Below are 19,919 nucleotides of genomic sequence, written 5' to 3' on the forward strand. Positions count from 1 at the left end.
TAATTACATCATGTTCCCTGGAAGTAAAGAACAGAACGGCATTGACGTGATTAAACACACAGTGATGGTATTATATTTAAACCACACAAAACACAATAAAATACACAAGGCACAACACGGAGTCGATAAATGTGTAATCAATGTAGTGTAAGATGACAGACACACTCAAGGTCTCGCTACAGTAATCTCAGAGAATAGTTGTAGTAGGCCTTTACCTATCGTGCTTCCTCGGGAACCGAACTCGGTCCCGTAGAGGGATTACGAAGAACGAACACTGTACGGCTGATTAGGTCAACGCTAGGAATTTGCCACGGATGAATGATACAGAGAACAATATGGTTCGAGTACTCACGTGAATTACTGGTAATGACACACACACTCACGTTAGCACTCACACTCACTGTTTCATCTGCTGTTGATTGAAGACACAGGAGGCTGCAGCGCGAGGTCAGGAAGGATGGAGTGAAGTGCAGCTATGGGGTGCGCGGTGAGGCGCAGCTGGGCGAGGTGTGGCTTGGGCTCTGCCTTGGGCAGCGCGGGTGTGCGCGGTGATGTGACCACTGGCTGCTAAAGGCGAGAATGGCTTTACTTCCACACTAATAAACTGTTGGGAAGCGCCCTCACAATATATACCGATATACACACTAGTGTGATATGTGCTGAAGGCTGACTGAATGCACGCTGGAATATGTGTTGGGGGGACCACGTGACAGACACACGGGGTGATCACAGGGTAGACGAAATTTAACAGATCCCACAAATCCCACTAATTTGAAGATTAAGGCACTATCTTCACTCAAACACTAGGAATTGCATTCCTCGATTCCTTTCTCACAGTTTACTGAGCGATAGAATGACGGATCGCTCTCGGTTAAGCCAATAACCACCGATTCACTTGACACAGTCTCGTTGAAACTTTTGGGAATCACGTGATGGCTTAAGTTCTTCAATCTCGTATCTTCGTTATGTTATCTCAAGCAGCGCCCTGCGATTACCGGATCCGGCGACGATAATGTAGGGCGGAATAGAGCCACTTAAGCTGGCTGCTCCTTGATGAAGACAGGCTAATTACCCTGTTCTGGACAGAAGAGGACAAGACCTCTTCCACCCGGGACAGAGCTTCAGGACAGAATGCGCATTCGGGTGGGAAAGACTGATGCTGTGGTTCCCCTTGTTCTTCGTGACGGCCAATCAGGTTGTAGCGTCGGCGGAGGCCTCGTGCCTCGTCCATTGGCAGTAAACCTGCCGGTGACGTGATGTCACGGCGACCGTTGGCTTAAGTGCCAGGCCGGGGGCCTTCTCTCTCTCTCCTTGTCCCTAAGTGACTTAATGCCAGAATTCAGACAAAACCTGTAACTATTTTCCCCGAACTGCTACTGCAGCGAGGGTTAGTTCTTTGGATAGCTGAAGACATCTGCTTTCTATAGACTCCAATTTTGGCCTCCTATCTCCAATAACAAGGAAGATAGGTTTTTGTGCACCTGTGGCAGTGTGAAGATATTAATTTTTCTCCTATCTACTATGTGTAGGCTAGCCCAAATAGGTACTCTCTGACACCAGTAGTGTCCACTCCCCCCCCCCCCAGCCCCAACACGACCACCACCACAGGTGTCTAGCTCAGTAGTGTCCACACCCCATCACCACAACCACCACCACAGGTGTCTAGATCAGTAGTGTCTACATCACCACCACAGGTGTCTAGGTCAGTAGTGTCCACACCACCACCACCACCACCACAGGTGTCTAGCTCAGTAGTGTCCACACCTCCACATGACCACAGTTGTGTCCTCTCCATCACAGGTGACGTGGCAACAAGCGAGGCAGTTCTGCCAGTCCATCTACGGGGACCTCTTGAAGTTTCATAACGCAGAACATTTCAGTGACTTCCTGCAGTACATGAGGATCTCTGGTGAGTACAGTATCTCTCATACATGAGGAGCTGTAGTGAGTAAATTATCTCTCATATATGAGGAGCTCTAGTGAGTACAGTATGTCTCATACATGAGGAGCTGTACTGAGTACAGTATCTCTCATACATGAGGAGCTGTAGTGAGTACAGTATCTCTCATACATGAGGAGCTGTACTGAGTACATTGTCTCTCATGCATGAGGAGCTCTAGTGAGTACAGAATTTCAAATTATGCTCGATTATATCTAGATATTTTTAATGATTTTAAATTAAGTTTAAATTAAAAAAATACTAAAACATTAAATTACATTACAAAATTATTTTTTAATAATTAATTTTAATTAATTAATTACTTCAATGAAGAAAACTGTAGTTTTCTCATGAAGATGTCTTTATATACAAAACCTACCAGCATAGGATTATGCCTGAACGGTAGAAGCGAGTGCCCCCAAAGATACAAAACCAGTGTTCCTAATGCATATGTTCGTCGAGCGCTTACACACTGCTCCGAATGGAGCAACGTGTGTAGATAGTTTGAAAGAATAACTCAGGTGCTGGTGAACAACGGATATAGCAACACGGAAATAAACACTGCTATAAGAAGACACCTGGACCGATGGTTCAAGCCTGAACCTAGTACAGAAACCACAACACCTCCAATAAAATTATATTACAAATCTACTATGCATAGTGAACATAAAAAAGAAGAAAGAATAATGAAGGAAATAATTTGTAAAGGAGTAAAAAGCACTATTCCTGACCAAAACATAAACCTGATCATATTCTATAAAACCAAGAAGACTTCCGACCTCGTTATCAAAAACAGCCCGAAGCTGACGGAGAACCCTCTACAGCAGTCAAGCATTGTATACATGTACACTTGCCCCCACGAAGGATGTAACGTTCAATCTAAGAACATAGGTATGACGTCGACCAAGCTGACGAGGCGTTTGACCTGTCATCTTCAATCCAGTGCCCCCAGGAATCACATGAGACAAGCCCATGACATCACCCTAACAAGAGAAATGTTGAACAAAAATACCTGTATAATAGAGAAAACCCAAGATGCAAGAAGATTACAAATTCTTGAAGTAATTCAGATACGAATAGAACAACCTACCATGAACACCCAAATCACGGAACTATTTACTCTACCCACCATGAGAGTAAGGACAAGACCGGAATATAATGATGCCAACACAGAAGACACTGCTCAACATAACAGGCTCATTACACTTGATTAATCTTTGTATGTGCTTCGTCCCCCATTTATCCCCTATTTATCCCCTTGCCTTTTCCTTTACTTGTTTTATCATCTGACCCCGTACTGGTATAAATTTAACGAGATTTGTAATTTTTTTCACTTGAGAATGAACCATGGATGTTCGAAACGTTGTGCAAATTGTATAAATAAGTGTAATACATCCTACAGTAATTCATCTTTTTTCTTCACCTTAAAATTACGGGCATGAGTTTTGGAGAACTCCTCTTTCAGCTAAACCCTGATGCTAAAAAATAGTTAGAGGGATAGAAGCCCTAAATCAAAAGATAGTAAATACAGAATATGCGTTCATTTTCAATGAACATATATATATATATATATATATATATATATATATATATATATATATATATATATATATATATATATATATTATATATATATATATATATATATATATATATATATATATATATATATGTGATACCTTCTGAAGATGTATTTAATATACATCTGTGATGTATATTAAATTTAATACATAATTTAATAATTCTGTGATACCTTCTGAAGATGTATTTAATATACGAAAGTACTTAAGGAAATTCCTGTTTCATTTTCCTCCGTGGTCTGACATTGTCACATTCTTAATCACGTGTTTATTTTCGTGATATACACACACACACACATATATATATATATATATATATATGCAAACAAGCCTGAATGGTCCCCAGGACTATATACAACTGAAAACTCACACCCCAGAAGTGACTCGAACCCATACTCCCACAACTGGTATGTACAGGGGCGCCTTAATCCGCTTGACCATCACGACCGGACATAAGGAAGTGATAGCCGAGGCTATTTGAACCACTTCCCCGCCGGCACTCGGATGGTAATCTTGGGCATAGCATTTTATCAAATCACCTCATTCTTTGGGGCACACGTGAGGAACACAAATGCAAACAAGATCATTGCATTGTTTGCATTTGTGTTCCTCACGTGTGCCCCAAAGAATGAGGTGATTTGATAAAATGCTATGCCCAAGATTACCATCCGAGTGCCGGCGGGGAAGTGGTTCAAATAGCCTCGGCTATCACTTCCTTATGTCCGGTCGTGATGGTCAAGCGGATTAAGGCGCCCCTGTACATACCAGTTGTGGGAGTATGGGTTCGAGTCACTTCTGGGGTGTGAGTTTTCAGTTATATATATATATATATATATATATATATATATATATATATATATATATATATATATATATATATATATATATATAATATGTCTCATTGTGCTGTTAAAAAAAGTATGTTTTTACCTGTCACAGGTGTGGCATCTAAATAGTTGGTATATAAAAACACGCATGTATTCGAATGGAACATTATGTCAAAATTTCAAAGCAATCGGTGAAGAACATTCGGAGATTAAAGCGTGTGTTGCTCCTATGTATTAGAGATGGCGCTGTTTTTCAAAAAAAGCATATTTTTTCTTGTCACAGGTGAGGCATGTATATAATGGGCATATAAAAACACTCGCTTATTCGAATGCAACGTTGTGTCAAAATTTCGAAGCAATCGGTAAAAAGGTTTCAATGATTTCCCCTCACATGAAAAACACAGTTTAAAAAGAAGCATGTTTTTCCCGTCACAGATATGATATCGATGTAGTAAGTATATAAAAACCTGCTCGGATGCGAATGGAACGTTGTGTGAAAATTTCAAAGCAATCCGAGAAAGTCTTTGAAAATTGCAAAACTATCTTTCTTCACGTGCCATCTGTTGCACGTAAGATCAATACAAGCTCAACAGGATATGTTACGATTCTATTTCAGTGTTTCCAATTGCATTGATAAATTTAATATTCATAGATTTTTATATATTTTCATTTTCATTTAAATATTTTGTGTGACATTTCGTTGGAATTGAGCTGTGTAGTTTTCCATACCGTTCATTTCGTAGGTATAGCTTATATGTTTCTTTTTTCATTGTTTTTCATTTCTTTTTTTAACTTCTTATTATTTTTCAGTGCAATTGGTGGTGAAATTGAGCTGTGTCAATTGATCTGCGTTTGAATTGAAATATTTCTGTAGTATTTTTGGTTTTGGTTTTAAAAACATGAAAATGGACAACACATTTATTTCACAGCTGCAAATGCGCAACAGTTATGAATCCACCGGCTACAGTATTAACTGCTTTCTTCACGTTATGTAAAAATTACGTGTTTCCGAAAACACTGCTTTATTTGGAAGTTCCTTCGTATTACACATGGAATGCCAGTAGAAAATCATATGAACAATGCAAACGAGAACAACTTGGACAGCTTGACATATTTAAATAAACTACGATAGGCAGACTGTACACTGTGCATCCTAATCAGGATCAATGCTTCTTTCTTCGCATGCTGTAGGTAAATGTGCCCGGTCCAACGTCTTTCCAGCAATTGAGATTTGTCAATGGCAAAACACATGTCATTTCCTGTAGTGCATGTTAAGCACTGAATTTATTAGAGAACGACCGGCACTGGGATGTATGCATTAATGAAGCGTCTAACACGTCACATCCAAATCAAATTCGTTGTTTGTTTGCAATCATATTGACCACCGGGTCTCCGTTATCTCCAACAGTGTTATTGGAGAAATATAAATCGCATATGGCTGAAGGTATTATCTGTCCAATACGCAAGGAAAATTCACATATGAACATGGATTTTACAGCAAAAATCTACAAAGATTGATAATTATTGAAGACTTGTGCTTAGAAATCACGAACAAAGTTTTCAGTCAATTGGAAATGCCATCACCAAATCGATCTGTGGCTGCTTCGTTGGATGTACAATTGCATCGTGAACGAAATTACAACACGGGTGATCTGTTGTCGTATGTTTAGTCAAATATCCCTAGGCTAACGTTTGAGCGAAAAAGCATAACAATCAAATAATTCCAACTGTCAGTAACGGCCTTGGAGAAATCTTCTTAGAGCGCCAGGAGGAACTGGTAAAACCTTCCGAATTAGATTGATTCTGGCAGCATTTCCATCCCAAAATAGCATAACCTTAGCTCTTGCATTGTCCGAAATTGCTGTAATATTTCTACCAGGTGGAAGAACTGCTACTTCTGCTTTGAAATCGCCTTTGAACATGCAATTCACTGAAACTCACATGTGCAACATTTCCAAAGCATCTGGCTTGGGAAAAGTATTGCAGAAATGCAAACTTATTACTCGGGATGAATGCACAATGCCCCACAAAAAATCGCTCGAGCGTCTTGATCAATAATTTCAAGATTTGCGTGGAAACATCAGACCATTGGGAACGCATAAATATTGCTTGCTGGAGATTTCAGGCAATTATTACCTGTAATTCTTTGATCGACACCAGCGGACGAGATAAATGCTTGCCAGAAATACTTTACTTTGTGGCGCCACGTAAAGACATTTAAATTAACTACAAATATGCGTGTAGTTATGTAGCTACTGCAAAACGATCCATCAGCTGAGATATTCTCACATCAGTTTCTGGAAATTGGGAACGTAAACGTGGCGGTTGATCTGACCTCAGGACGAATTTCATTGCCACATAACTTCTGCAATTTAGTGACGTCAAAAGAAGAATTGGTTGAAAAAGTATTTCCCAATATTCAAACCAATTATGAGAATTACGATTGGTTGAGTGAACGAGCTATTCTTGTGGCCAAGAATAAAACGTCAACGACCTTAACAATATTATTCAGTCTAACATTCAAAACGAGGCAGTCACATACAAGTCCGTCGACACTGTTGAGGAAGCAGATGAAGCAGTTAATTATCCAACAGAATTTTTAAATTCTCCCGATCTGCCAGGGCTACCATCACACGTACGGCAATTGAAAATCGGCTTGCCTATAATCATGTTGCGAAATATCAACCAGCCAAAACTTTGCAACGCCTCGCGCCTTGCAGTAAAAAACTTAATCATCGACGTCGTAGAAGCAGCAATCTTGACAGGACCTTTCAAAGGTGAAGATGTCTTCATTCCTCACATTCCTATGATTCCAACAGATATGCCATTTCTGTTTAAGACATTGTAATTTCCAATTCGATTAACGTTTGCAATCACCATCAACAAAGCTCAGGTCCAATCATTAGAATTGTGCAGTTTATATCTAGATACGGAATGCTTCTCACATGGACAATTATATGTTGCGTGTTCTAGAGTCAGCCAACCAGACAATATCTATATCTCCTCAGACAACGAAACAACAAAAAATATTGTTTACCCACAAGCATTGTGAAATTAAACATATTAGAAATGTGCGCTTTCTCTTTTCTCTCTTTCCCATTTAACCAAACAGAGCCACAGCAATGTGTGGCGGGTACTGCTAGTATATATATATATATATACTAGCATATATATATATATATATATATATATATATATATATATATATATATATATATATATATATATATATATAACTGAAAACTCACACCCCAGAAGTGACTCGAACCCATACTGCCAGGAGCACTCTTCTGGCGTACAGGATCCCTTAACCGCTCGACCAACACGACCGGACAAAAAAGGATGGTAGCCGAGGATGTTTCCATCCCCCCGCCGGCACTCAGTTGGTAATCTTGGGCATGGTACTTTATCAAATCACCTCATTTTTGGGGGCACACGTGAGGAACACAAATGCGAACAAGCCTGAATGGTCCCCAGGACTATATGCAACTGAAAACTCATTTCTGTTCCTCACCTGTGCCCCAATGAATGAGGTGATTTGATAAAATACCATGCCCAAGATTACCAACCAAGTGCCAGCGGGGGGATGGAAATAGCCTTGGCTACCATCCTCTTTTGTCCGGGCGTGGTTGGTCGAGTGGTTAAGGGGTCTTGTACGCCAGAAGAGTGCTCATGGCAGTATGGGGTTTGAGTCACTTCCGGGGTGTGAGTTTTCAGTTGCATATAGTCCTGGGGACCATTCAGGCTTGTTCGCATATATATATGCGAACAATATATATATATATATAAAATCCACAGAGAAATGGAAAAAGAGAGATGAACCTTACGGCCGAGCTGGGCCTTTATCAACACCAGACTCAGTTTGGTGTTGACAAAGGCCCAGATCGGCCAAAACGTTCATCTCTCCTTTTCATTTCTCTGTGGATTTTCCGCATACAAATGATCAGTGTTTCGTGATCGCCAATTGCATATATATATATATATATATGTCGTACCTAGTAGCCAGAACGCACTTCTCGGCCTACTATGCAAGGCCTGATTTGCCTAATAAGCCAAGTTTTCCTGAATTATTATATTTTCTCAATTTTTTTTCTTATGAGATGATAAAGCATCGCATTTCATTATGTATGAGGTCAATATTTTTTTATTGGAGTTAAAATTAACGTAGATATATGACCAAACCTAACCAACCCTACCTAACCTAACCTAACCTATCTTTTTAGGTTAGGTTAGGTTAGGTAGCCGAAAAAGTTAGGTTAGGTTTGGTTAGGTAGGTTAGGTAGTCGAAAAACAATTAATTCATGAAAACTTGGCTTATTAGGCAAATCGGGCCTTGCATAGTAGGCAGAGAAGTGCGTTCTGGCTATTAGGAACGACATATATATATATATATATATATATATATATATATATATATATATATATATATATATATATATATATATATATATATATATATATATATGTCGTACCTAGTAGCCAGAACGCACTTCTCGGCCTACTATGCAAGGCCCGATTTGCCTAATAAGCCAAGTTTTCCTGAATTAATATATTTTCTCTAAATTTTTTCTTATGAAATGATAAAGCTACCCATTTCATTATGTACGAGGTCAATTTTTTTTATTGGAGTTAAAATTAACGTAGATATATGACCGAACCTAACCAACCCTACCTAACCTAACCTATCTGTATAGGTTAGGTTAGGTTAGGTAGCCGAAAAAGTTAGGTTAGGTTAGGTTAGGTAGCCGAAAAAGTTAGGTTAGGTTAGGTTAGGTAGCCGAAAAAGTTAGGTTAGGTTAGGTTAGGTAGGTTAGGTAGTCGAAAAACAATTAATTCATGAAAACTTGGTTTATTAGGCAAATCGGGCCTTGCATAGTAGGCTGAGAAGTGCGTTCTGGCTACTAGGTACGACATATATATATATATATATATATATATATATATATATATATATATATATATATGTCGTACCTAGTAGCCAGAACTCACTTCTCAGCCTACTATTCAAGGCCCGATTTGCCTAATAAGCCAAGTTTTCCTGAATTAATATATTTACTATAATTTTTTTCTTATGAAATGATAAAGCAACCTTTTTCTCTATGTATGAGGTTAATTTTTTTTATTGGAGTTAAAATTAACGTAGATATATGACCGAACCTAACCAACCCTACCTAACCTAACCTAACCTATATTTATAGGTAAGGTTAGGTTAGGTAGCCAAAAAAAGCTAGGTTAGGTTAGGTTAGGTAGGTTAGGTAGACGAAAAAACATTAATTCATGAAAACTTGGCTTATTAGGCAAATCGGGCCTTGAATAGTAGGCTGAGAAGTGCGTTCTGGCTATTAGGTACGACATATATATATATATATATATATATATATATATATATATATATATATATATATATATATATATATATATATATATATATATATATATATATATATATGTCGTACCTAATAGCCAGAACGCACTTCTCAGCCTACTATTCAAGGCCCGATTTGCCTAATATGCCAAGTTTTCATGAATTAATGTTTTTTCGTCTACCTAACCTACCTAACCTAACCTAACCTAGCTTTTTTTGGCTACCTAACCTAACCTTACCTATAAATATAGGTTAGGTTAGGTTAGGTAGGGTTGGTTAGGTTCGGTCATATATCTACGTTAATTTTAACTCCAATAAAAAAAAATTGACCTCATACATAGAGAAAAGGGTTGCTTTATCATTTCATAAGAAAAAAATTATAGTAAATATATTAATTCAGGAAAACTAGGCTTATTAGGCAAATCGGGCCTTGAATAGTAGGCTGAGAAGTGAGTTCTGGCTACTAGGTACGACATATATATATATATGTTGTACCTAGTAGCCAGAACGTCGTACATCGGCCAACTAGGCAAGGCCAGATTTGCATAATAAGCCAAGTTTTCCTGAATTTATTTACTTTTCTAATTTTCTCTTATGAAATGATAAATCTGTCCATTTCATTATGTATCAGTTAATTTTTTTTAAATCGGAGTTACAACTAACGTAGATATATGACCGAACCCAACCAACCCTACCTAACATAACCTATCTAAACCTAACCTAAACTAACATAACTAAGTAAATAATTTATGTTCATAATATAATATAATAATAATAATTCAAATAAACTAATTGGAAACAATTTATTGAAAATGAAGAAAATCACTCTGCTATTAGGCAAATTGGGGCTGGCATAGAAGGCCAAGAAGTGCATTCTGGCTACGAGGTACGACATATATATATATATATATATATATATATATATATATATATATATATATATATATATATATATATATATATAAAAATTCATGTTGTGTCCGGGTAAGATCATTGCATATGTGGAACATATCTGAGAGTGAGACACACAAGGACACGCTATAACCATTACTGATGGTGTGTGGTGTTGCAGGGCTGACAACTGATTTCTGGGTCGGTGGACGGTTCGACGTGGACACCAACGCTTGGTCGTGGGCCGTGGACAACTCTGTCATGCCCCTAGGGTCTCCCTACTGGGCTGTGAGGTTAGTGCCCCTGGGGTCTCCCTACTGGGCTGTGAGGTTAGTGTTCCTGGGGTCTCCCTACTGGGCTGTGAGGTTCTTGTCCTTAGGGTCTCCCTACTGGGCTGTGAGGTTATTGTCCCTAGGGTCTCCCTACTGGGCTGTGAGGTTAGTGCCCCTGGGGTCTCCCTACTGGGCTGTGAGCTTAGTGCTCCTAGGGTCTCCCTACTGGGCTGTGAGGTTAGTGCCCCTAGGGTCTCCCTACTGGGCTGTGAGGTTAGTGCCCCTAGGGTCTCCCTACTGGGCTGTGAGGTTAGTGTCCTTAGCGTCTCCCTACTGGGCTGTGAGGTTAGTGCCCCTGGGGTCTCCCTACTGGGCTGTGAGGTTAGTGCCCCTGGGGTCTCCCTACTGGGCTGTGAGGTTAGTGTCCCTGGGGTCTCCCTACTGGGCTGTGAGGTTATTGTCCCTAGGGTCTCCCTATTGGGCTGTGAGGTTAGTGTCCCTGGGGTCTCCCTACTGGGCTGTGAGGTTATTGTCCCTAGGGTCTCTCTACTGGGCTGTGAGGTTATTGTCCCTGGGGTCTCTCTACTGGGCTGTGAGGTTAGTGTCCCTGGGGTCTCTCTACTGGGCTGTGAGGTTAGTGTCCCTGGGGTCTCTCTACTGGGCTGTGAGGTTAGTGTCCCTGGGGTCTCTCTACTGGGTTGTGAGGTTATTGTCCCTGGGGTCTCTCTACTGGGCTGTGAGGTTAGTGTCCCTGGGATCTCCCTACTGGGCTGTGAGGTTAGTGTCCCTGGGGTCTCTCTACTGGGCTGTGAGGTTAGTGTCCCTGGGGTCTCCCTACTGGGCTGTGAGGTTAGTGTCCCTAGGGTCTCTCTACTGGGCTGTGAGGTTAGTGTCCCTGGGGTCTCCCTACTGGGCTATGAGGTTATTGTCCCTAGGGTCTCTCTACTGGGCTGTGAGGTTAGTGTCCCTGGGGTCTACCTACTGGGCTGTGAGGTTAGTGCCCCTGCGGTCTCCCTACTGGGCTGTGAGGTTAGTTTCTCTGGACTGAAAGGTTATTGTCCCTGAGCTGGAAGGTTAATGTCTCTGGACTGACAGGTTAGTGTTGCTAGGTAGAGAGGTTTCTCTACATGGACTAACAAGTCAGTGTACCTGGAAAGAGAGGTTATTATCCCTGGGTTGAGAGGTTAAAGTCCATGGACTGAGAGGTTAAAGTCCATGGACTGAGAGGTTAGCGTATCTATGCTGAAAGGTAAACGACCCTGAGCTGAGTAGATAGCCCCCCTAGGTACTAATAATATAACTCGAGAAGACTAGGTTCATCCTTTGTTACAATGAACATTATGTTGTTTGTCGTGTGCCAGTACCAGCTTGGTGAGTGTTGTGTGCCAGTACCAGCTTGGTGAGTGTTGTGTACCAGTACCAGCTTGGTGAGTGTCGTGTGCCAGTACCAGCTTGGTGAGTGTCGTGTGCCAGTACCAGCTTGGTGAGTGTTGTGTGCCAGTACCAGCTTGGTGAGTGTCGTGTGCCAGTACCAGCTTGGTGAGTGTTGTGTGCCAGTACCAGCTTGGTGAGTGTTGTGTACCAGTACCAGCTTGGTGAGTGTTGTGTGCCAGTACCAGCTTGGTGAGTGTTGTGTGCCAGTACCAGCTTGGTGAGTGTCGTGTACCAGTACCAGCTTGGTGAGTGTTGTGTACCAGTACCAGCTTGGTGAGTGTTGTGTGCCAGTACCAGCTTGGTGAGTGTCGTGTACCAGTACCAGCTTGGTGAGTGTTGTGTGCCAGTACCAGCTTGGTGAGTGTTGTGTACCAGTACCAGCTTGGTGAGTGTTGTGTGCCAGTACCAGCTTGGTGAGTGTTGTGTACCAGTACCAGCTTGGTGAGTGTCGTGTGCCAGTACCAGCTTGGTGAGTGTTGTGTGCCAGTACCACCTTGGTGAGTGTTGTGTGTCAGTACCAGCTTGGTGAGTGTTGTGTACCAGTACCAGCTTGGTGAGTGTTGTGTACCAGTACCAGCTTGGTGAGTGTTGTGTACCAGTACCAGCTTGGTGAGTGTCGTGTACCAGTACCAGCTTGGTGAGTGTTGTGCCAGTACCAGCTTGGTGAGTGTCGTGTGCCAGTACCAGCTTGGTGAGTGTTGTGTACCAGTACCAGCTTGGTGAGTGTTGTGTACCAGTACCAGCTTGGTGAGTGTTGTGTACCAGTACCAGCTTGGTGAGTGTCGTGTGCCAGTACCAGCTTGGTGAGTGTCGTGTGCCAGTACCAGCTTGGTGAGTGTTGTGTGCCAGTACCAGCTTGGTGAGTGTTGTGTACAAGTACCAGCTTGGTGAGTGTCGTGTGCCAGTACCAGCTTGGTGAGTGTCGTGTGCCAGTACCAGCTTGGTGAGTGTTGTGTACCAGTACCAGCTTGGTGAGTGTTGTGTACCAGTACCAGCTTGGTGAGTGTCGTGTACCAGTACCAGCTTGGTGAGTGTTGTGCCAGTACCAGCTTGGTGAGTGTCGTGTACCAGTACCAGCTTGGTGAGTGTTGTGTACCAGTACCAGCTTGGTGAGTGTCGTGTACCAGTACCAGCTTGGTGAGTGTTGTGCCAGTACCAGCTTGGTGAGTGTCGTGTGCCAGTACCAGCTTGGTGAGTGTTGTGTACCAGTACCAGCTTGGTGAGTGTTGTGTACCAGTACCAGCTTGGTGAGTGTTGTGTACCAGTACCAGCTTGGTGAGTGTTGTGTACCAGTACCAGCTTGGTGAGTGTCGTGTGCCAGTACCAGCTTGGTGAGTGTCGTGTGCCAGTACCAGCTTGGTGAGTGTTGTGTACCAGTACCAGCTTGGTGAGTGTCGTGTGCCAGTACCAGCTTGGTGAGTGTTGTGTGCTAGTACCAGCCTGGTGAGTGTTGTGTGTCAGTACCAGCTTGGTGAGTGTCGTGTACCAGTACCAGCTTGGTGAGTGTTGTGTACCAGTACCAGCTTGGTGAGTGTTGTGTACCAGTACCAGCTTGGTGAGTGTTGTGTGCTAGTACCAGCTTGGTGAGTGTTGTGTGTCAGTACCAGCTTGGTGAGTGTCGTGTACCAGTACCAGCTTGGTGAGTGTCGTGTGCCAGTACCAGCTTGGTGAGTGTTGTGTGCTAGTACCAGCTTGGTGAGTGTTGTGTGTCAGTACCAGCTTGGTGAGTGTTGTGTACCAGTACCAGCTTGGTGAGTGTTGTGTACCAGTACCAGCTTGGTGAGTGTTGTGTACCAGTACCAGCTTGGTGAGTGTTGTGTGCTAGTACCAGCTTGGTGAGTGTTGTGTACCAGTACCAGCTTGGTGAGTGTTGTGTGCCAGTACCAGCTTGGTGAGTGTTGTGTGCCAGTACCAGCTTGGTGAGTGTTGTGTACCAGTACCAGCTTGGTGAGTGTCGTGTACCAGTACCAGCTTGGTGAGTGTTGTGCCAGTACCAGCTTGGTGAGTGTCGTGTGCCAGTACCAGCTTGGTGAGTGTTGTGTACCAGTACCAGCTTGGTGAGTGTTGTGTGCCAGTACCAGCTTGGTGAGTGTTGTGTACCAGTACCAGCTTGGTGAGTGTTGTGTACCAGTACCAGCTTGGTGAGTGTCGTGTGCCAGTACCAGCTTGGTGAGTGTCGTGTGCCAGTACCAGCTTGGTGAGTGTTGTGTACCAGTACCAGCTTGGTGAGTGTTGTGTGCCAGTACCAGCTTGGTGAGTGTTGTGTACCAGTACCAGCTTGGTGAGTGTCGTGTGCCAGTACCAGCTTGGTGAGTGTTGTGTGCTAGTACCAGCTTGGTGAGTGTTGTGTGTCAGTACCAGCTTGGTGAGTGTCGTGTACCAGTACCAGCTTGGTGAGTGTTGTGTACCAGTACCAGCTTGGTGAGTGTTGTGTACCAGTACCAGCTTGGTGAGTGTTGTGTGCTAGTACCAGCTTGGTGAGTGTTGTGTGTCAGTACCAGCTTGGTGAGTGTCGTGTACCAGTACCAGCTTGGTGAGTGTCGTGTGCCAGTACCAGCTTGGTGAGTGTTGTGTGCTAGTACCAGCTTGGTGAGTGTTGTGTGTCAGTACCAGCTTGGTGAGTGTTGTGTACCAGTACCAGCTTGGTGAGTGTTGTGTACCAGTACCAGCTTGGTGAGTGTTGTGTACCAGTACCAGCTTGGTGAGTGTTGTGTGCTAGTACCAGCTTGGTGAGTGTTGTGTACCAGTACCAGCTTGGTGAGTGTTGTGTGCCAGTACCAGCTTGGTGAGTGTTGTGTGCCAGTACCAGCTTGGTGAGTGTTGTGTGCCAGTACCAGCTTGGTGAGTGTTGTGTGCCAGTACCAGCTTGGTGAGTGTTGTGTGTCAGTACCAGCTTGGTGAGTGTTGTGTACCAGTACCAGCTTGGTGAGTGTTGTGTACCAGTACCAGCTTGGTGAGTGTTGTGTACCAGTACCAGCTTGGTGAGTGTTGTGTGCTAGTACCAGCTTGGTGAGTGTTGTGTACCAGTACCAGCTTGGTGAGTGTTGTGTGCCAGTACCAGCTTGGTGAGTGTTGTGTGCCAGTACCAGCTTGGTGAGTGTTGTGTGCCAGTACCAGCTTGGTGAGTGTTGTGTGCCAGTACCAGCTTGGTGAGTGTTGTGTGTCAGTACCAGCTTGGTGAGTGTTGTGTGCCAGTACCAGCTTGGTGAGTGTTGTGTGCCAGTACCAGCTTGGTGAGTGTTGTGTGCCAGTACCAGCTTGGTGAGTGTTGTGTGCCAGTACCAGCTTGGTGAGTGTTGTGTGCCAGTACCAGCTTGGTGAGTGTCGTGTGCCAGTACCAGCTTGGTGAGTGTTGTGTGCCAGTACCAGCTTGGTGAGTGTTGTGTGTCAGTACCAGCTTGGTGAGTGTTGTGTGCCAGTACCAGCTTGGTGAGTGTTGTGTGCCAGTACCAGCTTGGTGAGTGTTGTGCCAGTACCAGCTTGGTGAGTGTTGTGTGTCAGTACAAGCTTGGTGAGTGTCGTGTGCCAGTACCAGCTTGGTGAGTGTTGTGTGCCAGTACCAGCTTGGTGAGTGTTGTGCCAGTACCAGCTTGGTGAGTGTTGTGTGTCAGTACAAGCTTGGTGAGTGTCGTGTGCCAGTACCAGCTTGGTGAGTGTTGTGTGCCAGTACCAGCTTGGTGAGTGTCGTGTACCAGTACCAGCTTGGTGAGTGTTGTGTGCCAGTACCAGCTTGGTGAGTGTCGTGTACCAGTACCAGCTTGGTGAGTGTTGTGTGTCAGTACCAGCTTGGTGAGTGTTGTGTACCAGTACCAGCTTGGTGAGTGTTGTGTACCAGTACCAGCTTGGTGAGTGTTGTGTGCTAGTACCAGCTTGGTGAGTGTTGTGTGTCAGTACCAGCTTGGTGAGTGTCGTGTACCAGTACCAGCTTGGTGAGTGTCGTGTGCCAGTACCAGCTTGGTGAGTGTTGTGTGCTAGTACCAGCTTGGTGAGTGTTGTGTGTCAGTACCAGCTTGGTGAGTGTTGTGTACGAGTACCAGCTTGGTGAGTGTTGTGTACCAGTACCAGCTTGGTGAGTGTTGTGTACCAGTACCAGCTTGGTGAGTGTTGTGTGCTAGTACCAGCTTGGTGAGTGTTGTGTACCAGTACCAGCTTGATGAGTGTTGTGTGCCAGTACCAGCTTGGTGAGTGTTGTGTGCCAGTACCAGCTTGGTGAGTGTTGTGTGCCAGTACCAGCTTGGTGAGTGTTGTGTGCCAGTACCAGCTTGGTGAGTGTTGTGTGCCAGTACCAGCTTGGTGAGTGTTGTGTGCCAGTACCAGCTTGGTGAGTGTTGTGTGCCAGTACCAGCTTGGTGAGTGTTGTGTGCCAGTACCAGCTTGGTGAGTGTTGTGTGTCAGTACCAGCTTGGTGAGTGTTGTGTGCCAGTACCAGCTTGGTGAGTGTTGTGTGCCAGTACCAGCTTGGTGAGTGTTGTGCCAGTACCAGCTTGGTGAGTGTTGTGTGTCAGTACAAGCTTGGTGAGTGTCGTGTGCCAGTACCAGCTTGGTGAGTGTTGTGTGCCAGTACCAGCTTGGTGAGTGTTGTGCCAGTACCAGCTTGGTGAGTGTTGTGTGTCAGTACAAGCTTGGTGAGTGTCGTGTGCCAGTACCAGCTTGGTGAGTGTTGTGTGCCAGTACCAGCTTGGTGAGTGTCGTGTACCAGTACCAGCTTGGTGAGTGTTGTGTGCCAGTACCAGCTTGGTGAGTGTCGTGTACCAGTACCAGCTTGGTGAGTGTTATTTACGGTTTTACTTTGTTTGATGAACTGTAATGTAATTCTGTATTACAATTTCAGGCTCCGCAGGACGTGTGTGCTGCGCCCCCCGCCCCACACCGACCCCTTCAGCAGCCCGCCCGCGGCCCCGGAGGGCTCCCCCTGCTTCACCAACACCCAGGCGCCCGCCCACCGTCAGGAGGGATGGTAATGACACGTACTTCTCGAATTACAATGTTCAGACACGAGACATAGGAAACTACTTTTCACACTTAGTTAAATGTCTATAATAGTAATAATAGTAATTACCAAACAACGTTCTGTAAAAGAATGAGTTCCATGAGTCTATTTGCGTGGTTCCAAGATAATTTACAAAGGCTTGACGAAAAGTAATATTTGCATACATTTTAGTCATTGAGTTAAAAATTAATAATATTTAGTTTGTAATTTTAGCTGGTAATAAAACCATGAAGCTTTGTGTAGTTTTTTCTTGGATAGGTATCTGCGTGACAGTTTTTATTTAAGCAGTGTTTTATTCTGGAAGAGAAATACTCATTATGCGGAGAGTTTTTATAGCATGAAGGAATTCACTTGCCAACACTGACGTTGCCGTCGCTCCCGCTCTTTTTTTTTTCTCTCAAAACATTTAAAGTTTTCGGGTTAACGTTACTTTAAGCGAATAGAGAATTGATTTACTACTTTACTAAACAGAGTTAAGTAAAAGCTGAAACATATTGCAATAGTTCTCAATGCCATACTTTTGTAACCAAGACTTTTCGTGTTTAACGAATGTAAAAACCAGAGGAAAAGTCTGTTGTCTGCGGAAGAAAAGCTTCGCGCGTGACTATCAAAGATGAGACCACACATTAAGATATATTATTACAAATAAAGGCAGCCCAAGTTTCACGTTAAGTTATGAGACAATTAGAATTTACATTTTCTATTGAAACTTGGATTATATTCAATAGTGAATGCATTATAAAATAATATAACTTACTTTTTCATTAACAACGTTATAAAAAACAATTATTAAATAAAATGCTTAGAAAATTTAGACACAATATTTGTAACTAGCAAGCAATATGTAAACTGAACATGTCATTTTTTTAATATTTAATAGTAAATCGAAATAGGTAAAAAAAATACCTTTGTAACATTTTATTACAAAATATGTGTTAACTATTATTTATTAGCTCTACTGTGCTTTACGCGTCTATTCTGAAGTTTACTAGTGTCGAACCTTTAGTGTCAGTCAGGTAGGGATCCCTATCGAACCCAACATGTATCAACCAGGTAGATAACCCAGTTAATTAAGCCTAATATGTGTCAGCTAGGTAAGGTGCCCTGTCGACCCGTATGTGTGTCTGCCAGGTGAGGTTTCTTATTGTAGGACTACAATGCCATCCAGTATTTTCTCCAGCCTTTCATCTTGCAACCTTGGTCTCCATGCTTTTTTTAATGTAAAGACCTCCTGAAACCTTTGGTCGAGTTCCTCACATACCTTCTTTTCATTCTAAGTACGTTGTAGTGCACTGTCGTTATATGACTATAGAACAGCTTTGGTTGTCCTTAGCTTTTGCAGCTGTCATTTTCAAATTGCTTCCTCAACTTCTCTCATAATTTGGTTGCATTCATTCCTTGTTCTCTTTAATGTCTCTGTTGTTCTCTGACCCCATGTCTCTGTACATTTTCTAGGCTTTTGTTGTCCTTTCTTTAGCTTCCCTGCATCGCCGATTGAACCGTGGTTTGCGTTACTTTTTCATCGAGCTCCTCCGTGAGTGGTATGAACTGTTCCGTTGCCTCGGCACTTTTCCCAGGTAAATTTCATCATTTCACTTGTTGTTTTCCTTTTCATTTCTCTTTCCCATTATATTTTCCACAGAACGTCCCTCATCGTGTTGTTGACCCCACGTCTGTATTCTCTCTTCTTCTTCAACGAGTTTCTTTGTCTAACTAATTCCTTCACCAGCACTATGTATTCAAGCATGACAATGCTTTGATTGTTAGCTCCTAAGCGCATTTCATAATTAACTTTTTCAACTTCTGCTTCATTTTGGGAAAACACCAAGTCTAATGTTGCTGGTAGTTCGTTTCCTCTCACGCTTGTTGGTTTTAAGAAGTGTTTGTCTGTCGTGTCTACCAGTCTAGCTCTCCATGTGGCTGCTGTTTCCATCACCTTTAGACAGTTCTCATTGCATCTGCCGTATTCTTCCCTGGGCCTTCTATTGATTGGTGTGGGATGGTAAATCACTGCTGCTACTATCTTCATGCCTCCCACAGTTCCTAGTATATACTCTTGTTGGTCAACTCCCTCTACTATATTTACCTCTTCAGAACAATTTAGTTGTAACAACAGAGTTACACCACCTCCCCCTCTGGCCAACCTCTCTCTCCTTTATTACTTGATAAACTTGTGAGAAGAATGCATTTGTTGACCAGACCACACACTAAAAGTTGAAGGGACGACGACGTTTCGTCCACCAATCGACTTGAGAATGGTCCAGGACGGACCGAAACGTCGTCGTCCCTTCAACTTTTAGTGTGTGATCTGGTCAACATACTTCAGCCACGTTATTGTGACTCATCGCCTGCACAAGAATGCATTTCCTGGAATGAATGTCAGTTTCTTTCCGATATCGCGATCTTGTGTGGTTGTACTTCTACCATTCTTTCCTCTATTCTATGTAACTCTATTCCTTTAATTGCAATTCCATCTGCATTTTCGTACATTACTTTTATGATTCTCATAACAATTGAACTGCTTTTGGTTTCCCCGAGGAGTAATTGTTCATGCGGCTGCATTTTCATATATGTTAAGAGGAAGGGGGATATGGTGGACCAGTCACTTACACCTCTTTGTT

At 42.9% G+C, this 19,919-nt stretch overlaps 1 protein-coding gene across 1 annotated transcript; it reads left to right on the top strand.

Moving 5' to 3' along the window:
• The first annotated feature begins 1,770 nt into the window (after nucleotides 1-1,770).
• Nucleotides 1,771-17,518, top strand: LOC138366651 (uncharacterized). Its single transcript, XM_069327848.1, has 4 exons — nucleotides 1,771-1,909; nucleotides 10,784-10,895; nucleotides 17,140-17,265; nucleotides 17,512-17,518. Exons 1-4 carry the CDS (start codon nucleotides 1,771-1,773, stop codon nucleotides 17,516-17,518), a joined length of 384 nt encoding a protein of 127 aa, XP_069183949.1.
• The last annotated feature ends 2,401 nt before the right edge of the window (nucleotides 17,519-19,919 follow it).

The sequence above is a fragment of the Procambarus clarkii genome, chromosome 2 (genome assembly GCF_040958095.1).
Source record: "Procambarus clarkii isolate CNS0578487 chromosome 2, FALCON_Pclarkii_2.0, whole genome shotgun sequence".
Classification (NCBI taxonomy): Eukaryota; Metazoa; Arthropoda; class Malacostraca; order Decapoda; family Cambaridae; genus Procambarus; species Procambarus clarkii.

Coding starts and splice junctions, on each gene's coding strand:
- LOC138366651 (XM_069327848.1), top strand. CDS start 1,771: ATGACCACAGTTGTGTCCTCTCCATCACAGGTGACGTGGCAACAAGCG. Junction 1,910..10,783: donor GCAGTACATGAGGATCTCTG/GTGAGTACAGTA, acceptor GTGGTGTTGCAG/GGCTGACAACTGATTTCTGG. Junction 10,896..17,139: donor TCTCCCTACTGGGCTGTGAG/GTTAGTGCCCCT, acceptor TTACAATTTCAG/GCTCCGCAGGACGTGTGTGC.